A 15,125-nucleotide genomic window follows, 5' to 3' on the forward strand; every position below is an offset into this window, starting at 1 on the left:
GTCAATAAACCAATGTATGCCTGGTGATGTCACCAGGCAGGCCAAAACTCCATCCCACCAAAGCAGGCAGAAATTTCCGGGCGGGCTTTTCAAACAGCTCTTACACTAAAAGGGCATTATCATAATTTTCACAATTTTAGAATCACCTTTATTATCTCATAGTATGGAAATATGTAAGTTGGTATACAGATGACATACAGTGGATGTACAATTTTACAGTATCAGTTTGAATATATCTAAATGCAGAGCGATGAACAGAATGCAAATGCAGTGTAGTGCAGTTATTTTGTGTACAGTGTTATTCCAACCTGATAGTGTGGAAATATATAAAGCACAGGGAAATCTAGTTTTTGACTGCACTGGGCCTTTAAAGGAAAACTCCACCCAAAAACTACATTTTGGTATTTGTTTCATTAGTCCATTGTTGACATGATCCCAAAAGTTTTGCTTGTCAGCACTCAAGTTTTCAAGATATGTAACTTTCAAAATACAGAAATCATCCCTGTATGATGCATTTTGCTTCGTATGATATGATGCATAATGCATATTTTTATTTATCTAGGCAAGTCAGTTAAGAACAAATCCTTTACAGTCACGGCCTAGGAACAGTGGGTTAACTGCCTTGTTCAGGGGCAGATCGACAGATTTTTACCTCGGGGATTCGATCTAGCAACTTTTCGGTTACTAGTCCAATGCTCTAATCACTAGGCTACCTGCTGCCCCATATGGGGAGGATTTCTGTATATTGAAAGTTACATAACCTGGACTAATGAAATAAATACCAAAATATAGTTTTTGGTGGAGTTTTACTTTAAGCCCAAAACAATTGAACAAATCAATAATCATAATCTGAATGTTGAGGATACACACTGCTTCAGCGTCTCATTGGCTTAGTTCTGTGCAGTTTACAGTAATGCGCAGATGTGTGTGTATATGTGTGTGTTCCATGTATTCATTTGGCACACAAGCACTCTATGGTACAGATGTGATACTTTTTGAATAAATAACTGAAATACAGCACCACCACCTCTTCCTTTTATATACAAAATACCCCCCTGTACCCTCAACCCCTCCCTACACACTCAGCCCCTCCCAGCAACCCCCTGCACCCTCAACCCCTCCCTGCACACTCAGCTCCTCCCAGCAACCCCCTGCACCCTCAACCCCTCCCTGCAACCTCAACCCCTCCCTGCACACTCAGCCCCTCCCAGCAACCCCCTGCAACGTCAGCCTCTCTCTCCCCCATCCTCCTCTCCTCCCTCAGTTTCTGCCATGGCCCAGCTGTGTGGTGACCAGTGAGTAGTATACTCCTCTCTGGGACAGTAGTTGTTGATGAGTGCCCTGCTCCACCACCACTCCCTTCTGGAAGACAGCGATCAGGTCAGCGTTCTGAATGGTGGAAAGGCGGTGGGCCACCACGATACACGTCCTGCCCTGTCGAGCCACATCTAGGGCCTCCTGCACCACCTGGGGAGGGAGGGAGAACAGAGACAAATACATACAGTAGTTAAAACGTCTGTATCATGAATCCACATAGAGGTATACAGTTGAAGTCGGAATTTTACATACACTTAGGTTGGAGTCATTAAAACTTGTTTTTCAATCACTCCACAAATATCTTGTTAACAAACTATAGTTTTAGCAAGTCGGTTAGGACATCTACTTTGTGCATGACACAAGTAATTTTTCCAACAATTGCTTACAGGCAGATTATTTCACTTATAATTCACTGTTTCACAATTCCAGTGGGTCAGAAGTTTACATACACTAAGTTGACTGTGCCTTTAAACAGCTTGGAAAATTCCTGAAAATTACGTCATGGCTAATAATTTGAGTCTATTGGAGTTGTACCTGTGGATGTATTTCAAGGCCTACCTTCAAACTCAGTGCCCCTTTGCTTGACATCATGGGAAAATGAAAAGAAATCAGCCAAGACCTCAGAAAAAAAATTGTAGACTTCCACAAGTCTGGTTCATCCTTGGGAGCAATTTCAAAACTCCTGAAGGTACCACGTTCATCTAAACAAACAATAGTACGCCATTATAAACACCATGGGACCACGCAGCCGTCATACCGCTCAGGAAGGAGACGCGTTCTGTCTTGTGAAGATGTTCTGCCTTGTGAAGATGATGGAGGAAACCGGTACAAAAGTATCTGTATCCACAGTAAAACGAGTCCTATATCGACATAACCTGAAAGGCCGCTCAGCAAGGAAGAAGCCACTGGTTCAAAACCGTCATAAAAAAGCCAGACTACCGTTTGCAACTGCACATGGGGACAAATATCGTACGTTTTGGTGAAATGTCCTCTGGTCTGATGAAACAAAAATAGAACTGTTTGGCCATCATGACCATCGTTATGTTTGGAGGAAAAAGGGAGCAAGCCGAAGAACACCATCCCAACCGTGAAGCACGGGGGTGGCAGCATCATGTTGTGGGGGTTCTTTGGTGCAGGAGGGACTGGTGCACTTCACAAAATAGATGGCTTCATGAGGGAGGAAAATTATGTGGATATATTGAGGCAACATTTCAAGACATCAGTCAGGAAGTTAAAGCTTGGTCGCAAATGGGTCTTCCAAATGGACAATGACCTCAAGCATACTTCTAAAGTGGCAAAATGGCTTAAGGACAACAAAGTCAAGGTATTGGAGTGGCCATCACAAAGCCCTGACCTCAATCCTATAGAACATTTGTGGGCAGAACTGATAAAGTGTGTAGGCAAGGAGGCCTACAAACCTGACTCAGTTACACCAGCACTGTCAGGTGGAATGGGCAAAAATTCACCCAACTTATTGTGGGAAGCTTGTGGAAGGCTACCCGAAACGTTTAACCCAAGATAAACTATTTAAAGCCAATGCTACCAAATACTAATTGAGTGTATGTAGACTTCTGACCCACTGGGAATGTGATGAATGAAATAAAAGCTGAAATAAATCATTCTCTCCACTATTATTCTGACATTTCACATTCTTAAAATGAAGTGGTGATCCTAACTGACCTAAAACAGGGACTTTTTACTAGGATTAAATATCAGAAATTGTGAAAAACTGAGTTTAAATGTATTTGGATAAGGTGTATGTAAACTTCCGACTTCAACTGTGTGTATATATATATATATAGTTTAACAGAACACACACACACACACCCTCTCGCTCTCTGTGTCCAGTGCCGAGGTGGCCTCGTCCAACAGCAGGACTTTGGGGTTGCGGAGGATGGCTCTTGCAATGGCTATACGCTGCTTCTGCCCTCCTGACAACTGGGTCCCCTTGTCACCAGCTTGGGTGTCATACTTCTACTCAGGGAGATGGAGGGAAGATGAGATGGAGGGAAAGAAAGAGGTTATCCTCGTCATCTCACACATGACATAACTCCTAGGGCTGGTTTTACGGACACAGATTAAGGCCGGGATTCAATTGACGATTGAGCTGATATGCGCAGCGTTTCCCATGAACGCGATCTCCGTGAACATCTGGGGAAATGTATTTGAAAGGCATATTGTTGGCTGTGTAGTGCTCTATAATGCGCCTTGCATCAAATCCCAGCCTAAAACTAGTCCGGGACTAACACACGTAGGCCATTTAAAATCTATTTTTAGTCTGGGACTAGGCTTAATCTGTGTGTGAAACCAGCTCATAACTTCTTTCAGTTCTACAGGTGGTAAGCCCTCAGAGTGAAAGACAGTTCACCCTTACACAGGGAACAGCACTAAGACGACATTACTCCAGTAATGACCTGCAGTGTTATCTCTGGCACGGCATCTGAGAGAAGCTGATACCACTATCAGTCTGTCTGTGGTTATCTGACCATGCAGCCACTATTAAGGTATTGGTGCTGATGTAGAGATCTCAAGAAACCAAACTTACAAAAGCAGAAGATGCTTACAGTAGTATTAGCAGTAGTAGAAGTAGTAGTAGTAGTATTGGTGACAGTAGTAGTATTAGTGACAGTAGTAGTACAGTAGTATTGGTGACAGTAGTAGCAATAGTAGTAGTGGTGACAGTAGTAGTAGTAATAGTAGTAGTAGTATTGGTGACAGTAGTAGTAGTGGTGACAGTAGTAGTAGTATTGGTGGTAGTAGTAGTAGTATTGGTGACAGTAGTCGTATTGGTGGTAGTAGTAGTAGTGGTGACAGTAGTAGTAGTAGTAGTAGTAGTAGTGGTGACAGTAGTAATAGTTGTATTAGTATTGGTGACAGTCGTAGTAGTAATAGTAGTATTAGTATTGGTGACAGTAGTCGTAGTAGTGGTGACAGTAGTAGTATTGGTGGTAGTAATAGTAGTAGTAGTGGTGACAGTAGTAGTAGTATTGGTGACAGTAGTAGTAGTATTGGTGACAGTAGTAGTAGTGGTGACAGTAGTTGTATTGGTGGTAGTAGTAGTAGTGGTGACAGTAGTCGTATTGGTGGTAGTAGTAGTAGTATTGGTGACAGTAGTAGTAGTAGTAGTGGTGACAGTAGTAGTATTGGTGGTAGTAGTAGTGGTGACAGTAGTCGTATTGGTGGTAGTAGTACTAGTATTGGTGGTAGTAGTAGTAGTGGTGACAGTAGTAGTAGTAGTGACAGTAGTAGTATTGGTGGTAATAGTAGTAGTGGTGACAGTAGTAGTAGTAGTGGTGACAGTAGTCGTATTGGTAACAGTAGTAGTAGTGGTGACAGTAGTCGTATTGGTGGTAGTAGTAGTAGTGGTGACAGTAGTAGTAGTATTGGTGACAGTAGTAGTATTGGTGGTAATAGTAGTAGTGGTGACAGTAGTTGTATTGGTGGTAGTAGTAGTAGTGGTGTCAGTAGTCGTAGTAGTAGTCGTATTGGTGGTAGTAGTAGTGGTGACAGTAGTAGTATTGGTGACAGTGGTAGTAGTAGTGGTGACAGTAGTCATATTGGTGGTTGTAGTAGTAGTATTGGTGACAGTAGTAGTATTAGTGGTGACAGTAGTAGTATTGGTGGTAATAGTAGTTTTGGTGACAGTAGTAGTATTGGTGGTAGTATTAGTGGTGACAGTAGTAGTATTGGTGGTAATAGTAGTTTTGGTGACAGTAGTAGTATTGGTGGTAATAGTAGTTTTGGTGACAGTAGTAGTATTGGTGGTAGTAGTAGTATTAGTGTGTACCTGAGGCAGGTCATCTATGAAGCTGTGTATGTTGGCAGCTTTAGCAGCACTCTGGATCTCCTCCAAGGTAACTTTGCGTGTGTTGTCTCCGTAGGCGATGTTCTCTGCCAGACTACAGTCAAACAGCACAGGCTCCTGGGATACGATGCCCATCTGGGCCCTCAGCCAATGGATGTTCAGCTTCTTAGCATCACTGTTGTCCAACATCTGAGGAAGAAGAGCAGGAGGAAGAGTTAACATCAAAGTTTTTATTTTTTATTTTACCTTTATTTTAGAACAAATTCTTATTTTCAATGAGAACAGTGGGTTAACTGCCTGTTCAGGGGCAGAACAACAGATTTGTACCTTGTCAGCTCGGGGATTTGAACTTGTAACCTTCCGGTTACTAGTCCAACGCTCTAACCACTAGGCTACCCTGCCGCCCCAGGGTAGCCTAGAAAGTTGGATAATCCTCTAGTGTTTGTCATTTTATCAGTGGCCTTAGCAGGGCAATAACCTCTACATGAACACACAACTGCACTTTGAGCAGGATCATAACCCACAAGGTCTCAGTACAGTAGCGACAGTGTAGTAGAGCGTTATGAAGCAACAGTGTCAACATCCCGGCCTGTCAATCAGTAATTATAGAACCGTGTTTCAGTAGGAGAATATCTACACAGTCCCACAAGGAGACACATGAGGGCTCTATGTTTTCATGTATTTTTGCATATAAAAATTCCAGCAAATATCTCACTGTCTGACTGGTGACAGTGGTCATTAACCATACAGTACATATAGATTTAATAATCAATGTGTGTATACACGTGTGTGAAAACGTTTGTGTGTGTGTAGGTTGGGTCTTTTATCCTTGTGGGGACCTAAAATCCCCAAAAGTCCCCATAAGGATAGTAAAACAAAAATTCTCCCTCATGGGACATTTCCCACATCCCCATCAGGACAAAGGCTATTTTAAGTTTAGGGGTTAGGTTTAGGGTTACAATTAGTGTTAGGAGTTAGGTTCGGGTTATGGTAAGGGTTAGGAGTTAGGGAAAATAGGGTTTTGAATGGAAATTAATTTTAGGTCCCCACGAGGATAGAAGAACATAACGTGTGTGTGTTTGTGTGTACTCACCACTGTGCCCTGTAGTGGGTCGTAGAACCTCTCCAGTAATTGTATGGTCGTACTCTTCCCACAGCCACTGCTGCCCACCAGGGCTAGAGTCTGGCCCTTCTGCACCTTCAGCTCCAGTCCCTGCAGGACAGCAAGGTCTGGACGGGACGGGTAGTTGAACCTCACCCCCTGGAAACGCACGTTCCCATCAAAGTGGTCCTGGAGGGAAGAGAGGGAGGCAGAAGAACATCCTTTCATGAAATAATCTCCTGGCATGTACTATACAATCACTCCACAACTCTCCACTGTGATAGCCACTGGGTGTGATGTGGTGTGTGTGTGTGTGTGTGTGTGTGTGTGTGTGTGTGTGTGTGTGTGTGTGTGTGTGTGTGTGTGTGTGTGTGTGTGTGTGTGTGTGTGTGTGTGTGTGTATGTGTGTGTGTGTGTGTGTGTACCGGTGTTTCTCCCTCCTGCGAGCAGTTGTCTATGGCAGGTTCTCTGTTGATGAGGAACATAAGGTGAGATGCTGATATCTTGGCTTTGGCATAGTTAGGCGTGAAGGAGTTGGCCTCTCCTACTGCCATGGCTCCGTACAGCACTGCAGAGATCACCCTGGAGAGAGAGAGAGAGACAGAACAGGTTATACACTAAAAACAAATGGTTCTATATAGTGCCAAATAAGTTTTTTTAGCTTGTAACCATCACATGACCCAATGGCGTTCCAATTCATCCCATAGGTGTTCGATGGGGTTGAGGTCAGGGCTCTGTGCAGGCCAGTCAAGTTCCTCCACACTGTTCTCGACCAACCATTTCTGTATGGACCTCAATTTGTGCACGGGGGCATTGTCATGCTGAAACAGGAAAGGGCCTTCCTCAAACTGTTGCCACAAAGTTGGAAGAACAGAATCGTCTAGAATGTCATTGTATGCTGTAGCGTTAAGATTTCCCTTCACTGGAACTAAGGGGCCTAGCCCGAACCATGAAAAACAGCTCCAGGCCATTATTCCTCCTCCACCAAACCTTACAGTTGGCACTATGCATTGTAGCATTCTCCTGGCATCTGCCAAACCCGGACTGCCAGATGGTGATGAAAGATTCATCACTCCAGAGAACGATTTTCCACTGCTCCAGAGTCCTATGGTGGCGAGCTTTACACCACTCCAGCCGACGCTTGGCATTGTGCATGTTGATCTTAGGCTTGTGTGCGGCTGTTCAGCTATGGAAACCCATTTCATGAAGCTCCCGGCGAACAGTTATTGTGCTGACGTTGCTTCCAGAGGCAGTTTGGAACTTGGTAGTGAGGGTTGTAACCGAGGACAAACGATTTTGCGGTTCTATTCTGTGAGCTTGTGTGGCCTACCACTTCGCAGCAGAGCCGTTGTTGCTCCTAAACGTTTCCACTTTACAATAACAGCACTTACAGTTGACTGGGGCAGCTCTAGCAGGGCAGAAATTTGACGAACTGACTTGTTGGAAAGATGGCCTCCTATGACGGTGCCATGTTGAAAGTCACTGAGCTTTTCAGTAAGGCCATTCTACAGCCAATGTTTTTCTATTGAGATTGCATGGTTTGTGCTCGATTTTATAAACCCGTCAACAACGGGTGTGGCTAAAATAGCCAAATCCACTCATTTGAAGGGGTGTCCACATACTTTTGTACACTGCTCAAGAAAATTAAGGGAACACTAAAATAACACATCCTAGATCTGAATGAATTAAATATTCTTATTAAATACTTTTTTCTTTACATAGTTGAATGTTTTGACAACAAAATCACACAAAAATTATCAATGGAAATCAAATTTATCAACCCATGGAGGTCTGGATTTGGAGTCACACTCAAAATTAAAGTGGAAAACCACACTACAGGCTGATCCAACTTTGATGTAATGTCCTTAAAACAAGTCAAAATGAGGCTCAGTAGTGTGTGTGGGCTCCATGTGCCTGTATGACCTCCCTACAACGCCTGGGCATGCTCCTGATGAGGTGGCGGATGGTCTTCTGAGGGATCTCCTCCCAGACCTGGACTAAAGCATCCGCCAACTCCTGGACAGTCTGTGGAGCGAGACATGATGTCTCAGATGTGCTCAATTGGATTAAGGTCTGGGGAATGGGCTGGCCAGTCCATAGCATCAATGCCTTCCTCTTGCAGGAACTGCTGACACACTCCAGCCACATGAGGTCTAGCATTGTCTTGCATTAGGAGGAACCCAGGGCCAACCGCACCAGCATATGGTCTCACAAGGGGTTTGAGGATCTCATCTCGGTACCTAATGGCAGTCAGGCTACTTCTGGCGAGCACATGTGCGGGTCCCCAAAGAAATGCCACCCCACACCATGACTGACGCACCGCCAAACCGGTCATGCTGGAGGATGTTGCAGGCAGCAGAACGTTCTCCACGGCGTCTCCAGACTCTGTCACGTCTGTCACATGTGCTCAGTGTGAACCTGCTTTCATCTGTGAAGAGCACAGGGCGCCAGTGGCGAATTTGCCAATCTTGGTGTTCTCTGGCAAATGCCAAACGTCCTGCACGGTGTTGGGCTGTAAGCACAACCCCCACCTGTGGACGTCAGGCCCTCATACCACCCTCATGGAGTCTGTTTCTGACCGTTTGAGCAGACACATGCACATTTGTGGCCTGCTGGAGGTAATTTTGCAGGGCTCTGGCAGTGCTCCTCCTGCTCCTCCTTGTACAAAGGCGGAGGTAGCGGTCCTGCTGCTGGGTTGTTGCCCTCCTACGGCCTCCTCCACGTCTCCTGATGTACTGGCCTGTCTCCTGGTTGCGCCTCCATGCTCTGGACACTACGCTGACAGACACAGCAAACCTTTATGCCACAGCTCGCATTGATGTGCCATCCTGGATGAGCTGCACTACCTGAGCCACTTGTGTGAGTTGTAGACTCCGTCTCATGCTACCACTAGAGTGAAAGCACCACCAGCATCCAAAAGTGACCAAAACATCAGCCAGGAAGCATAGGAACTGAGAAGTGGTCTGTGGTCACCACCTGCAGAACCACTCCTTTATTGGGGGTGTCTTGTTAATTGCCTATAATTTCCACCTGTTGTCTATTCCATTTGCACAACAGCATGTGAAATTTATTGTCAATCAGTGTTGCTTCCTACGTGGACAGTTTGATTTCACAGAAGTGTGATTGACTTGGAGTTACATTGTGTTGTTTAAGTGTTCCCTTTATTTTTTTGACCTGTGTATATATAATGTATCTTAAAGAGATAGTTCACACTGCAGTGATCACCCTGGAGAGAGAGAGACAGAGAGAGCAGGTTTCTCTCTGTCTAACATGTATCTTAAAGGGATAGTTCACCCAAAGTTCAAAATGACATATTGGTTTCCTTACCCTGTAAGCAGTCTATGGGCTGCTTTGGTTTTGTTTACCCGGCCACTGTTTCCAAATGGTAACATTTTAGCATTCGTGGCACAAATCCAATGCAAGTCAGTGTTACCGATATTATATTTACGAGCTTCATGTTCATATCAATGTCCAAATCACCACTTCAAGTCCCCAGGGCACGTCTCTGTACTATGGGGGACCGAGTCTTCTGCTCCGTTGCCCCTTGCCTATGGAATGCTCTCCTTGACCATCTGAGAGCCGCTACATCAATTGGAGCCTTTAAAACACATTTCTACAGACTATCTTCCTCATAGTCCTAATCTGAAAAGTATTTTAGCACCTAGCCTACTTTTGCTATTTCCTGCCTTGATTCAAATGATTTGCCCATGTAGAGCTTTGAGATATAACACTGTAATGAAAAGCGATAAATAACTGCATCGAGTTACACAATCCGTTTAAAGATGCTATGATTTGGACATGAAGCACGAAATAATTAGCATTGGTTTTGCGTCACAAATGCTAAAACAGTGTATCAAGCTCGGATTCTATTGTATCAAGCTCGCTAAAGTCTAATTTAAGTTTAACTTAAATTATCTTGAAGTCATGCCAGAGCAATTTGAACTTCACATTGAAAGTGACAATACAACCGCATGACACTTAAAGGTGCAATATGTAGGAAATTGCTCTGACATTTCAAACAATAGTTTGTCTAATTTTAGTTTATGTGACAAAACAAGCAGAAGAGAATCATTGTACGATCTAAACCACTGTGAAATATATTTTCAATAACCCAAATTATGGTATTTTAAGGTGTTTGAAGCTGGTGTAAAAAAAAAAGAAAGTAAAAGACGCAAAAACTAAACTTAAAAAAAATGAATGCATAGAAATAGAGAAAATAGAACATACTTACCGCTTCTTAGACTTGCTTTCAATGAGAATGACAGATCTGGTTGGGTCGGCAAAAAAGTTGCATATTGCCGCTTTAATGACAATAGTAACATCTGTTTATGACAGACGTTATGTTGCTGTTATGACAGTGTCATGACTGCCTTATGTACACCTTTTCAAATAAAATGTTATCTAAGCCTTTAGTCGTGATATCTACTCTATAACATCCATTTCTATGGGTCACATGTTAGACATGTCATGGCTATATGGCCATTGTTGCTACGGTGATGAGTCCCTAGATCAGCGTTGACCTCCAACACACTTCCCAGTTAGGTAATGATTAACCACAACCACCTTTGACCACTGTAATACTGGACCTTCCTGTCAGGCCTAGATGAGCTGGGCCGGGGTGTGTTCTACTATACCTGAGCTGTACAATGTACACACACATCCTCCACTACTGTACCTGAGCTGTACAATGTACACACACATCCTCCACTACTGTACCTGAGCTGTACAATGTACACACACATCCTCCACTACTGTACCTGAGCTGTACAATGTACACACACATCCTCCACTACTGAACTGTACAATGTATCCTCCACTACAAAGCTGTACAATGTACACACACATCCTCCACTACTGTTGAGCCAATGTGTACCAGCTGTACAATGAACCCACTACTTAGGGAATGTCCACTACTGTACCTGAGCTGTACAATGTACACACACATCCTCCACTACTGTACCTGAGCTGTACAATGTCCTCACTAACCAGCTGTACAATGTACACACATCATCCTCCACTACTACCTATAGTCACATAGGAACATATTAGGGAAGCAATTGAGTCGTTCCAACATGGCCTTATAGTCACATAGGAAAAGGCTATAAGGACAGTTGTGAACATGGACACATGACTGAATTAACCCAATCAAAGGTAGCTGCTGTACTCACAGGAAGACATTTTCAAAGGTCATGATGCCTTCCTCTATGAGCCAGGCTCCGAAGCGGAAGCAGCCTGCATAGGCAAAGTAGATCATGGCCTGAGAGAAGGAGAATGTGATGCCATACACATGGGCCTTCTTCTGAGAGTTCCTACAGAGGAAGAGAGAGAGAGAGATTAAAGAGAGGGGTATAAACAAAAGTAATATAGTACATTTGCAAGACTGACACTGTTGACACATTAAAAACAGCATTGACTAGGACTTTTTATAATGGAAATTGTCAACTTTGTAGCACACGTACTTGAAAGGCACTATGAGGTTCTCCTGGTACAGAGACTCAAACTTCTGCTCTCTGGTGAGAGATGCCACCGTACGGATGTTCTCTATGGCCTCTGTGGCAATCTGACACACACACTGGTTAGACTCGAGAGAAGAACATATAGATATTCACTGTTGCAAATTTTGGGAGCTATGAAGAGAGTGAATAAGACTGTGTGTGTGCGTGGTTGTGTACCTTGCCAGCCTGTTCTAGCTCTTTCTTGTCTTTGACAGCGTGACCAGAGAGCATCTTCATCTGTATGCCTCCAGCTACAGCCATGACAGGTACCACACACAGAATGAGAAGAGTCAGCTGCCAGCCGTACACAAACGAGATGATCAGACTGGTGCCCAGGTTAGCCACGTTCTGGGCCAGAGTGGCCAAGCGCACTCCTGTAGCCTGGAGAGGGAGGGAGAGAGGGTTAGTGTGTGTGTGTGTGTGTGTTCATGTGTGTACTTACTACTTACCCCCTGTACTTGTGCTGCGTCTGTAGCCAGTCTAGTGGTGAGAGCTCCAACACTGTTCTTGTGACTGTCATACCAGCCCAACTCCTACAGGAGAACGAAGAGAGTTACATGTTCAAATTGTCTCTATAACCTATTTGAGCCTTTATAAACACTCCATATATAAGACTAAATCAACTGTCTTACCTTTAATAAACACTCTATAGGCCTAAATAAACAGTCTCACCTTTATTAAACACTCTATAGGCCTAAATAAACACCTTTATTAAACACTCTATAGGCCTAAATAAACAGTCTCACCTTTATTAAACACTATATAGGCCTAAATAAACACCTTTATTAAACACTCTATAGGCCTAAATAAACACCTTTATTAAACACTCTATAGGCCTAAATAAACAGTCTCACCTTTATTAAACACTATATAGGCCTAAATAAACACCTTTATTAAACACTCTATAGGCCTAAATAAACTGTCTTACCTTTATTAAACACTCTATAAGCCTAAATAAACGGTCTTACCTTTATTAAACACTATAGGCCTAAATAAACTGTCTTACCTTTATTAAACACTCTATAGGCCTAAATAAACACCTTTATTAAACACTCTATAGGCCTAAATAAACACCTTTATTAAACACTCTATAGGCCTAAATAAACAGTCTCACCTTTATTAAACACTCTATAGGCCTACATAAACACCTTTATTAAACACTCTATAGGCCTAAATAAACACCTTTATTAAACACTCTATAGGCCTAAATAAACACCTTTATTAAACACTCTATAGGCCTAAATAAACACCTTTATTAAACACTCTATAGGCCTAAATAAACACCTTTATTAAACACTCTATAGGCCTAAATAAACAGTCTCACCTTTATTAAACACTCTATAGGCCTACATAAACACCTTTATTAAACACTCTATAGGCCTAAATAAACAGTCTCACCTTTATTAAACACTCTATAGGCCTAAATAAACACCTTTATTAAACACTCTATAGGCCTAAATAAACACCTTTATTAAACACTCTATAGGCCTAAATAAACACCTTTATTAAACACTCTATAAGCCTAAATAAACACCTTTATTAGACACCCTATAAGCCTAAATAAACTGTCTTGCCTTTATTAAACACCCTATAAGCCTAAATAAACACATTTATTAAACACTCTATAAGCCTAAATAAACTGTCTTGCCTGTTTCATCATGGCTTTAAATGCCATCAGTCTCAGCTTCATGGTCAGAATCTCCCCGGCCTTCCCAAAACAGAATCCCTGGAGAGAAGACAACCATGTATCACAGTCATAGCAAGTAAAACTTCAAGATGCTGTCGATCAATAGAAATACATTAGGGACCACTGACCTGCTGTAGGATAGATACAAACCTAAGCCCCTCCCACATTCTGTCGCTCATTCGTCATATTATTTTTCATTAGGTGAGGTGTGTGCGTACCTGCAGGAACATGGTTATGAAGGAGACGACTCCAATGAGGGCGAACATGATAGAGTATAACGAGGAGCGTTGTCTAACTAGTTCCTGGTCTTGCTCTGCAAACACCTGAAACATGACAACAACACAAACATGATCATCTGAGGTGATGCTATTTGATGGAATATGACTAATTCAACTTTCAGTAATGAGAAGATGAATAAACTGAAATAAATGAGTAAACATAGAATGATGATATCTGGTATTAACTGATATTTAACATACAGCGATGATTTTAGAGAAGATGACAGCGAAGAAAGGCTGCATGCCCCCGTTGATAGTGGCACAGATCACACCAACCACCATATAGGGCCACTCAGGAAGGTTCAGCTTCAACACCTTCAGAAACGACACAGGAGGAATCTCCTCATCCTGGGGAGATAGAGAAGACAGAGAGAGAGGAAGAAGAGAGAAGAGAGAGAGAAAGAGAGTGAGAGGAAGGAGAGAGAGAGAAGATAGAGAAAGAAAGGAAGGAGAGAGAAAGAGAGAGAGAAGAGAGAAAGGAAGGAGAGAGAAGAGAGAGGGAAATCATCAGAAACATTCCAAATGGTACACCAATTATGTCCCACAGTGTGTCCACCACTGATCCTGGATTAAAATGAGAATATCCCTTCTAGTTAGTATCTCTAGCTCCATAGCCTTACCTCTTCTTCCACCTCTGTCTTGTCCTTGTCTCCTTTCTCTGAGCCGATGAAGGATGATCCCTTGGTAGATTTCCTCCTGATGAGGGTGGTCTCTGAGAACGGCGTCACTGACGGACTCTTCTCCTCCAGAACCTGCTCCTCCACAGCCTCACCCTCCTCAGGACTCTTAAACGTCTGGAAGAACACAACAGAATAGAATATCGAGTCAAATGTGTGTATTTGTTTGTTATGTGGCGTGTGTGTGACACTGTTTTGATAACGCTGTTACCTAAATGGTGACGTAGATGCAAGATGTGTGAAGAGGGTGTGTGTGTGTGTTACCTGCATGGTGACCAGTGTGTGGTAGACTCCTTCTTTTTCCATCAGTTGGCTGTGTGTTCCCAGCTCTACAATCTCTCCCTTCTGGAAGCCTGCGATGACATCAGCATTACGGATAGTAGACAGACGATGGGCTACCACAATGGTAGTACGACCCTGTCTCACCTGGAGGGGGAGGGTGGGAGGGAGGGAGGGAGGAGGGGGAAGGGGGAGGGAAGAGAGAGGCATAGCCATGTTTAGTAGATGTTGATAAACTGGTGCAAATGGTGCATGTGTGTGTGTGTCTGTCTGTGTGTCCTCTACCTTGTCCAAAGCAGCCTGTACGATGGTCTCACTCTCGGCGTCGAGGGCTGAGGTAGCCTCATCCAACAAGAGGATCTTGGGGTTGCGTACGAGAGCGCGTGCGATAGCGATCCTCTGTTTCTGTCCTCCACTCATCTGGGTTCCTCTGTCTCCAACTAGAGTCTCAAACTTCTGCTCAACAGAAACAATATTATCAACAT

General features: G+C 43.3%; 1 protein-coding gene across 4 annotated transcripts in view; it reads right to left on the reverse strand.

Moving 5' to 3' along the window:
* Positions 1-1,193: 1,193 nt before the first annotated feature.
* Positions 1,194-15,125, reverse strand: part of abcb4 (ATP-binding cassette, sub-family B (MDR/TAP), member 4) — a 26,099-nt gene continuing 12,167 nt past the window's right edge. For all 4 annotated transcript variants that reach the window (XM_029688796.2, XM_029688799.2, XM_029688812.2 and 1 more), the window contains 15 exons: positions 14,926-15,096; positions 14,626-14,787; positions 14,305-14,478; positions 13,886-14,032; positions 13,625-13,729; positions 13,368-13,445; positions 12,169-12,252; positions 11,897-12,100; positions 11,684-11,784; positions 11,393-11,533; positions 6,650-6,806; positions 6,216-6,413; positions 5,105-5,311; positions 3,145-3,291; positions 1,194-1,467 (listed from right to left, as the gene is read on the reverse strand). In XM_029688796.2, coding sequence (XP_029544656.1) covers positions 1,261-1,467; positions 3,145-3,291; positions 5,105-5,311; positions 6,216-6,413; positions 6,650-6,806; positions 11,393-11,533; positions 11,684-11,784; positions 11,897-12,100; positions 12,169-12,252; positions 13,368-13,445; positions 13,625-13,729; positions 13,886-14,032; positions 14,305-14,478; positions 14,626-14,787; positions 14,926-15,096 — 2,283 coding nt within the window. In that variant the 3' untranslated portion in view covers positions 1,194-1,260. The remainder of the gene's footprint in view (positions 1,468-3,144; positions 3,292-5,104; positions 5,312-6,215; positions 6,414-6,649; positions 6,807-11,392; positions 11,534-11,683; positions 11,785-11,896; positions 12,101-12,168; positions 12,253-13,367; positions 13,446-13,624; positions 13,730-13,885; positions 14,033-14,304; positions 14,479-14,625; positions 14,788-14,925; positions 15,097-15,125) is intronic.

This window comes from Oncorhynchus nerka, linkage group LG14 (genome assembly GCF_034236695.1).
Source record: "Oncorhynchus nerka isolate Pitt River linkage group LG14, Oner_Uvic_2.0, whole genome shotgun sequence".
NCBI lineage: Eukaryota > Metazoa > Chordata > Actinopteri > Salmoniformes > Salmonidae > Oncorhynchus > Oncorhynchus nerka.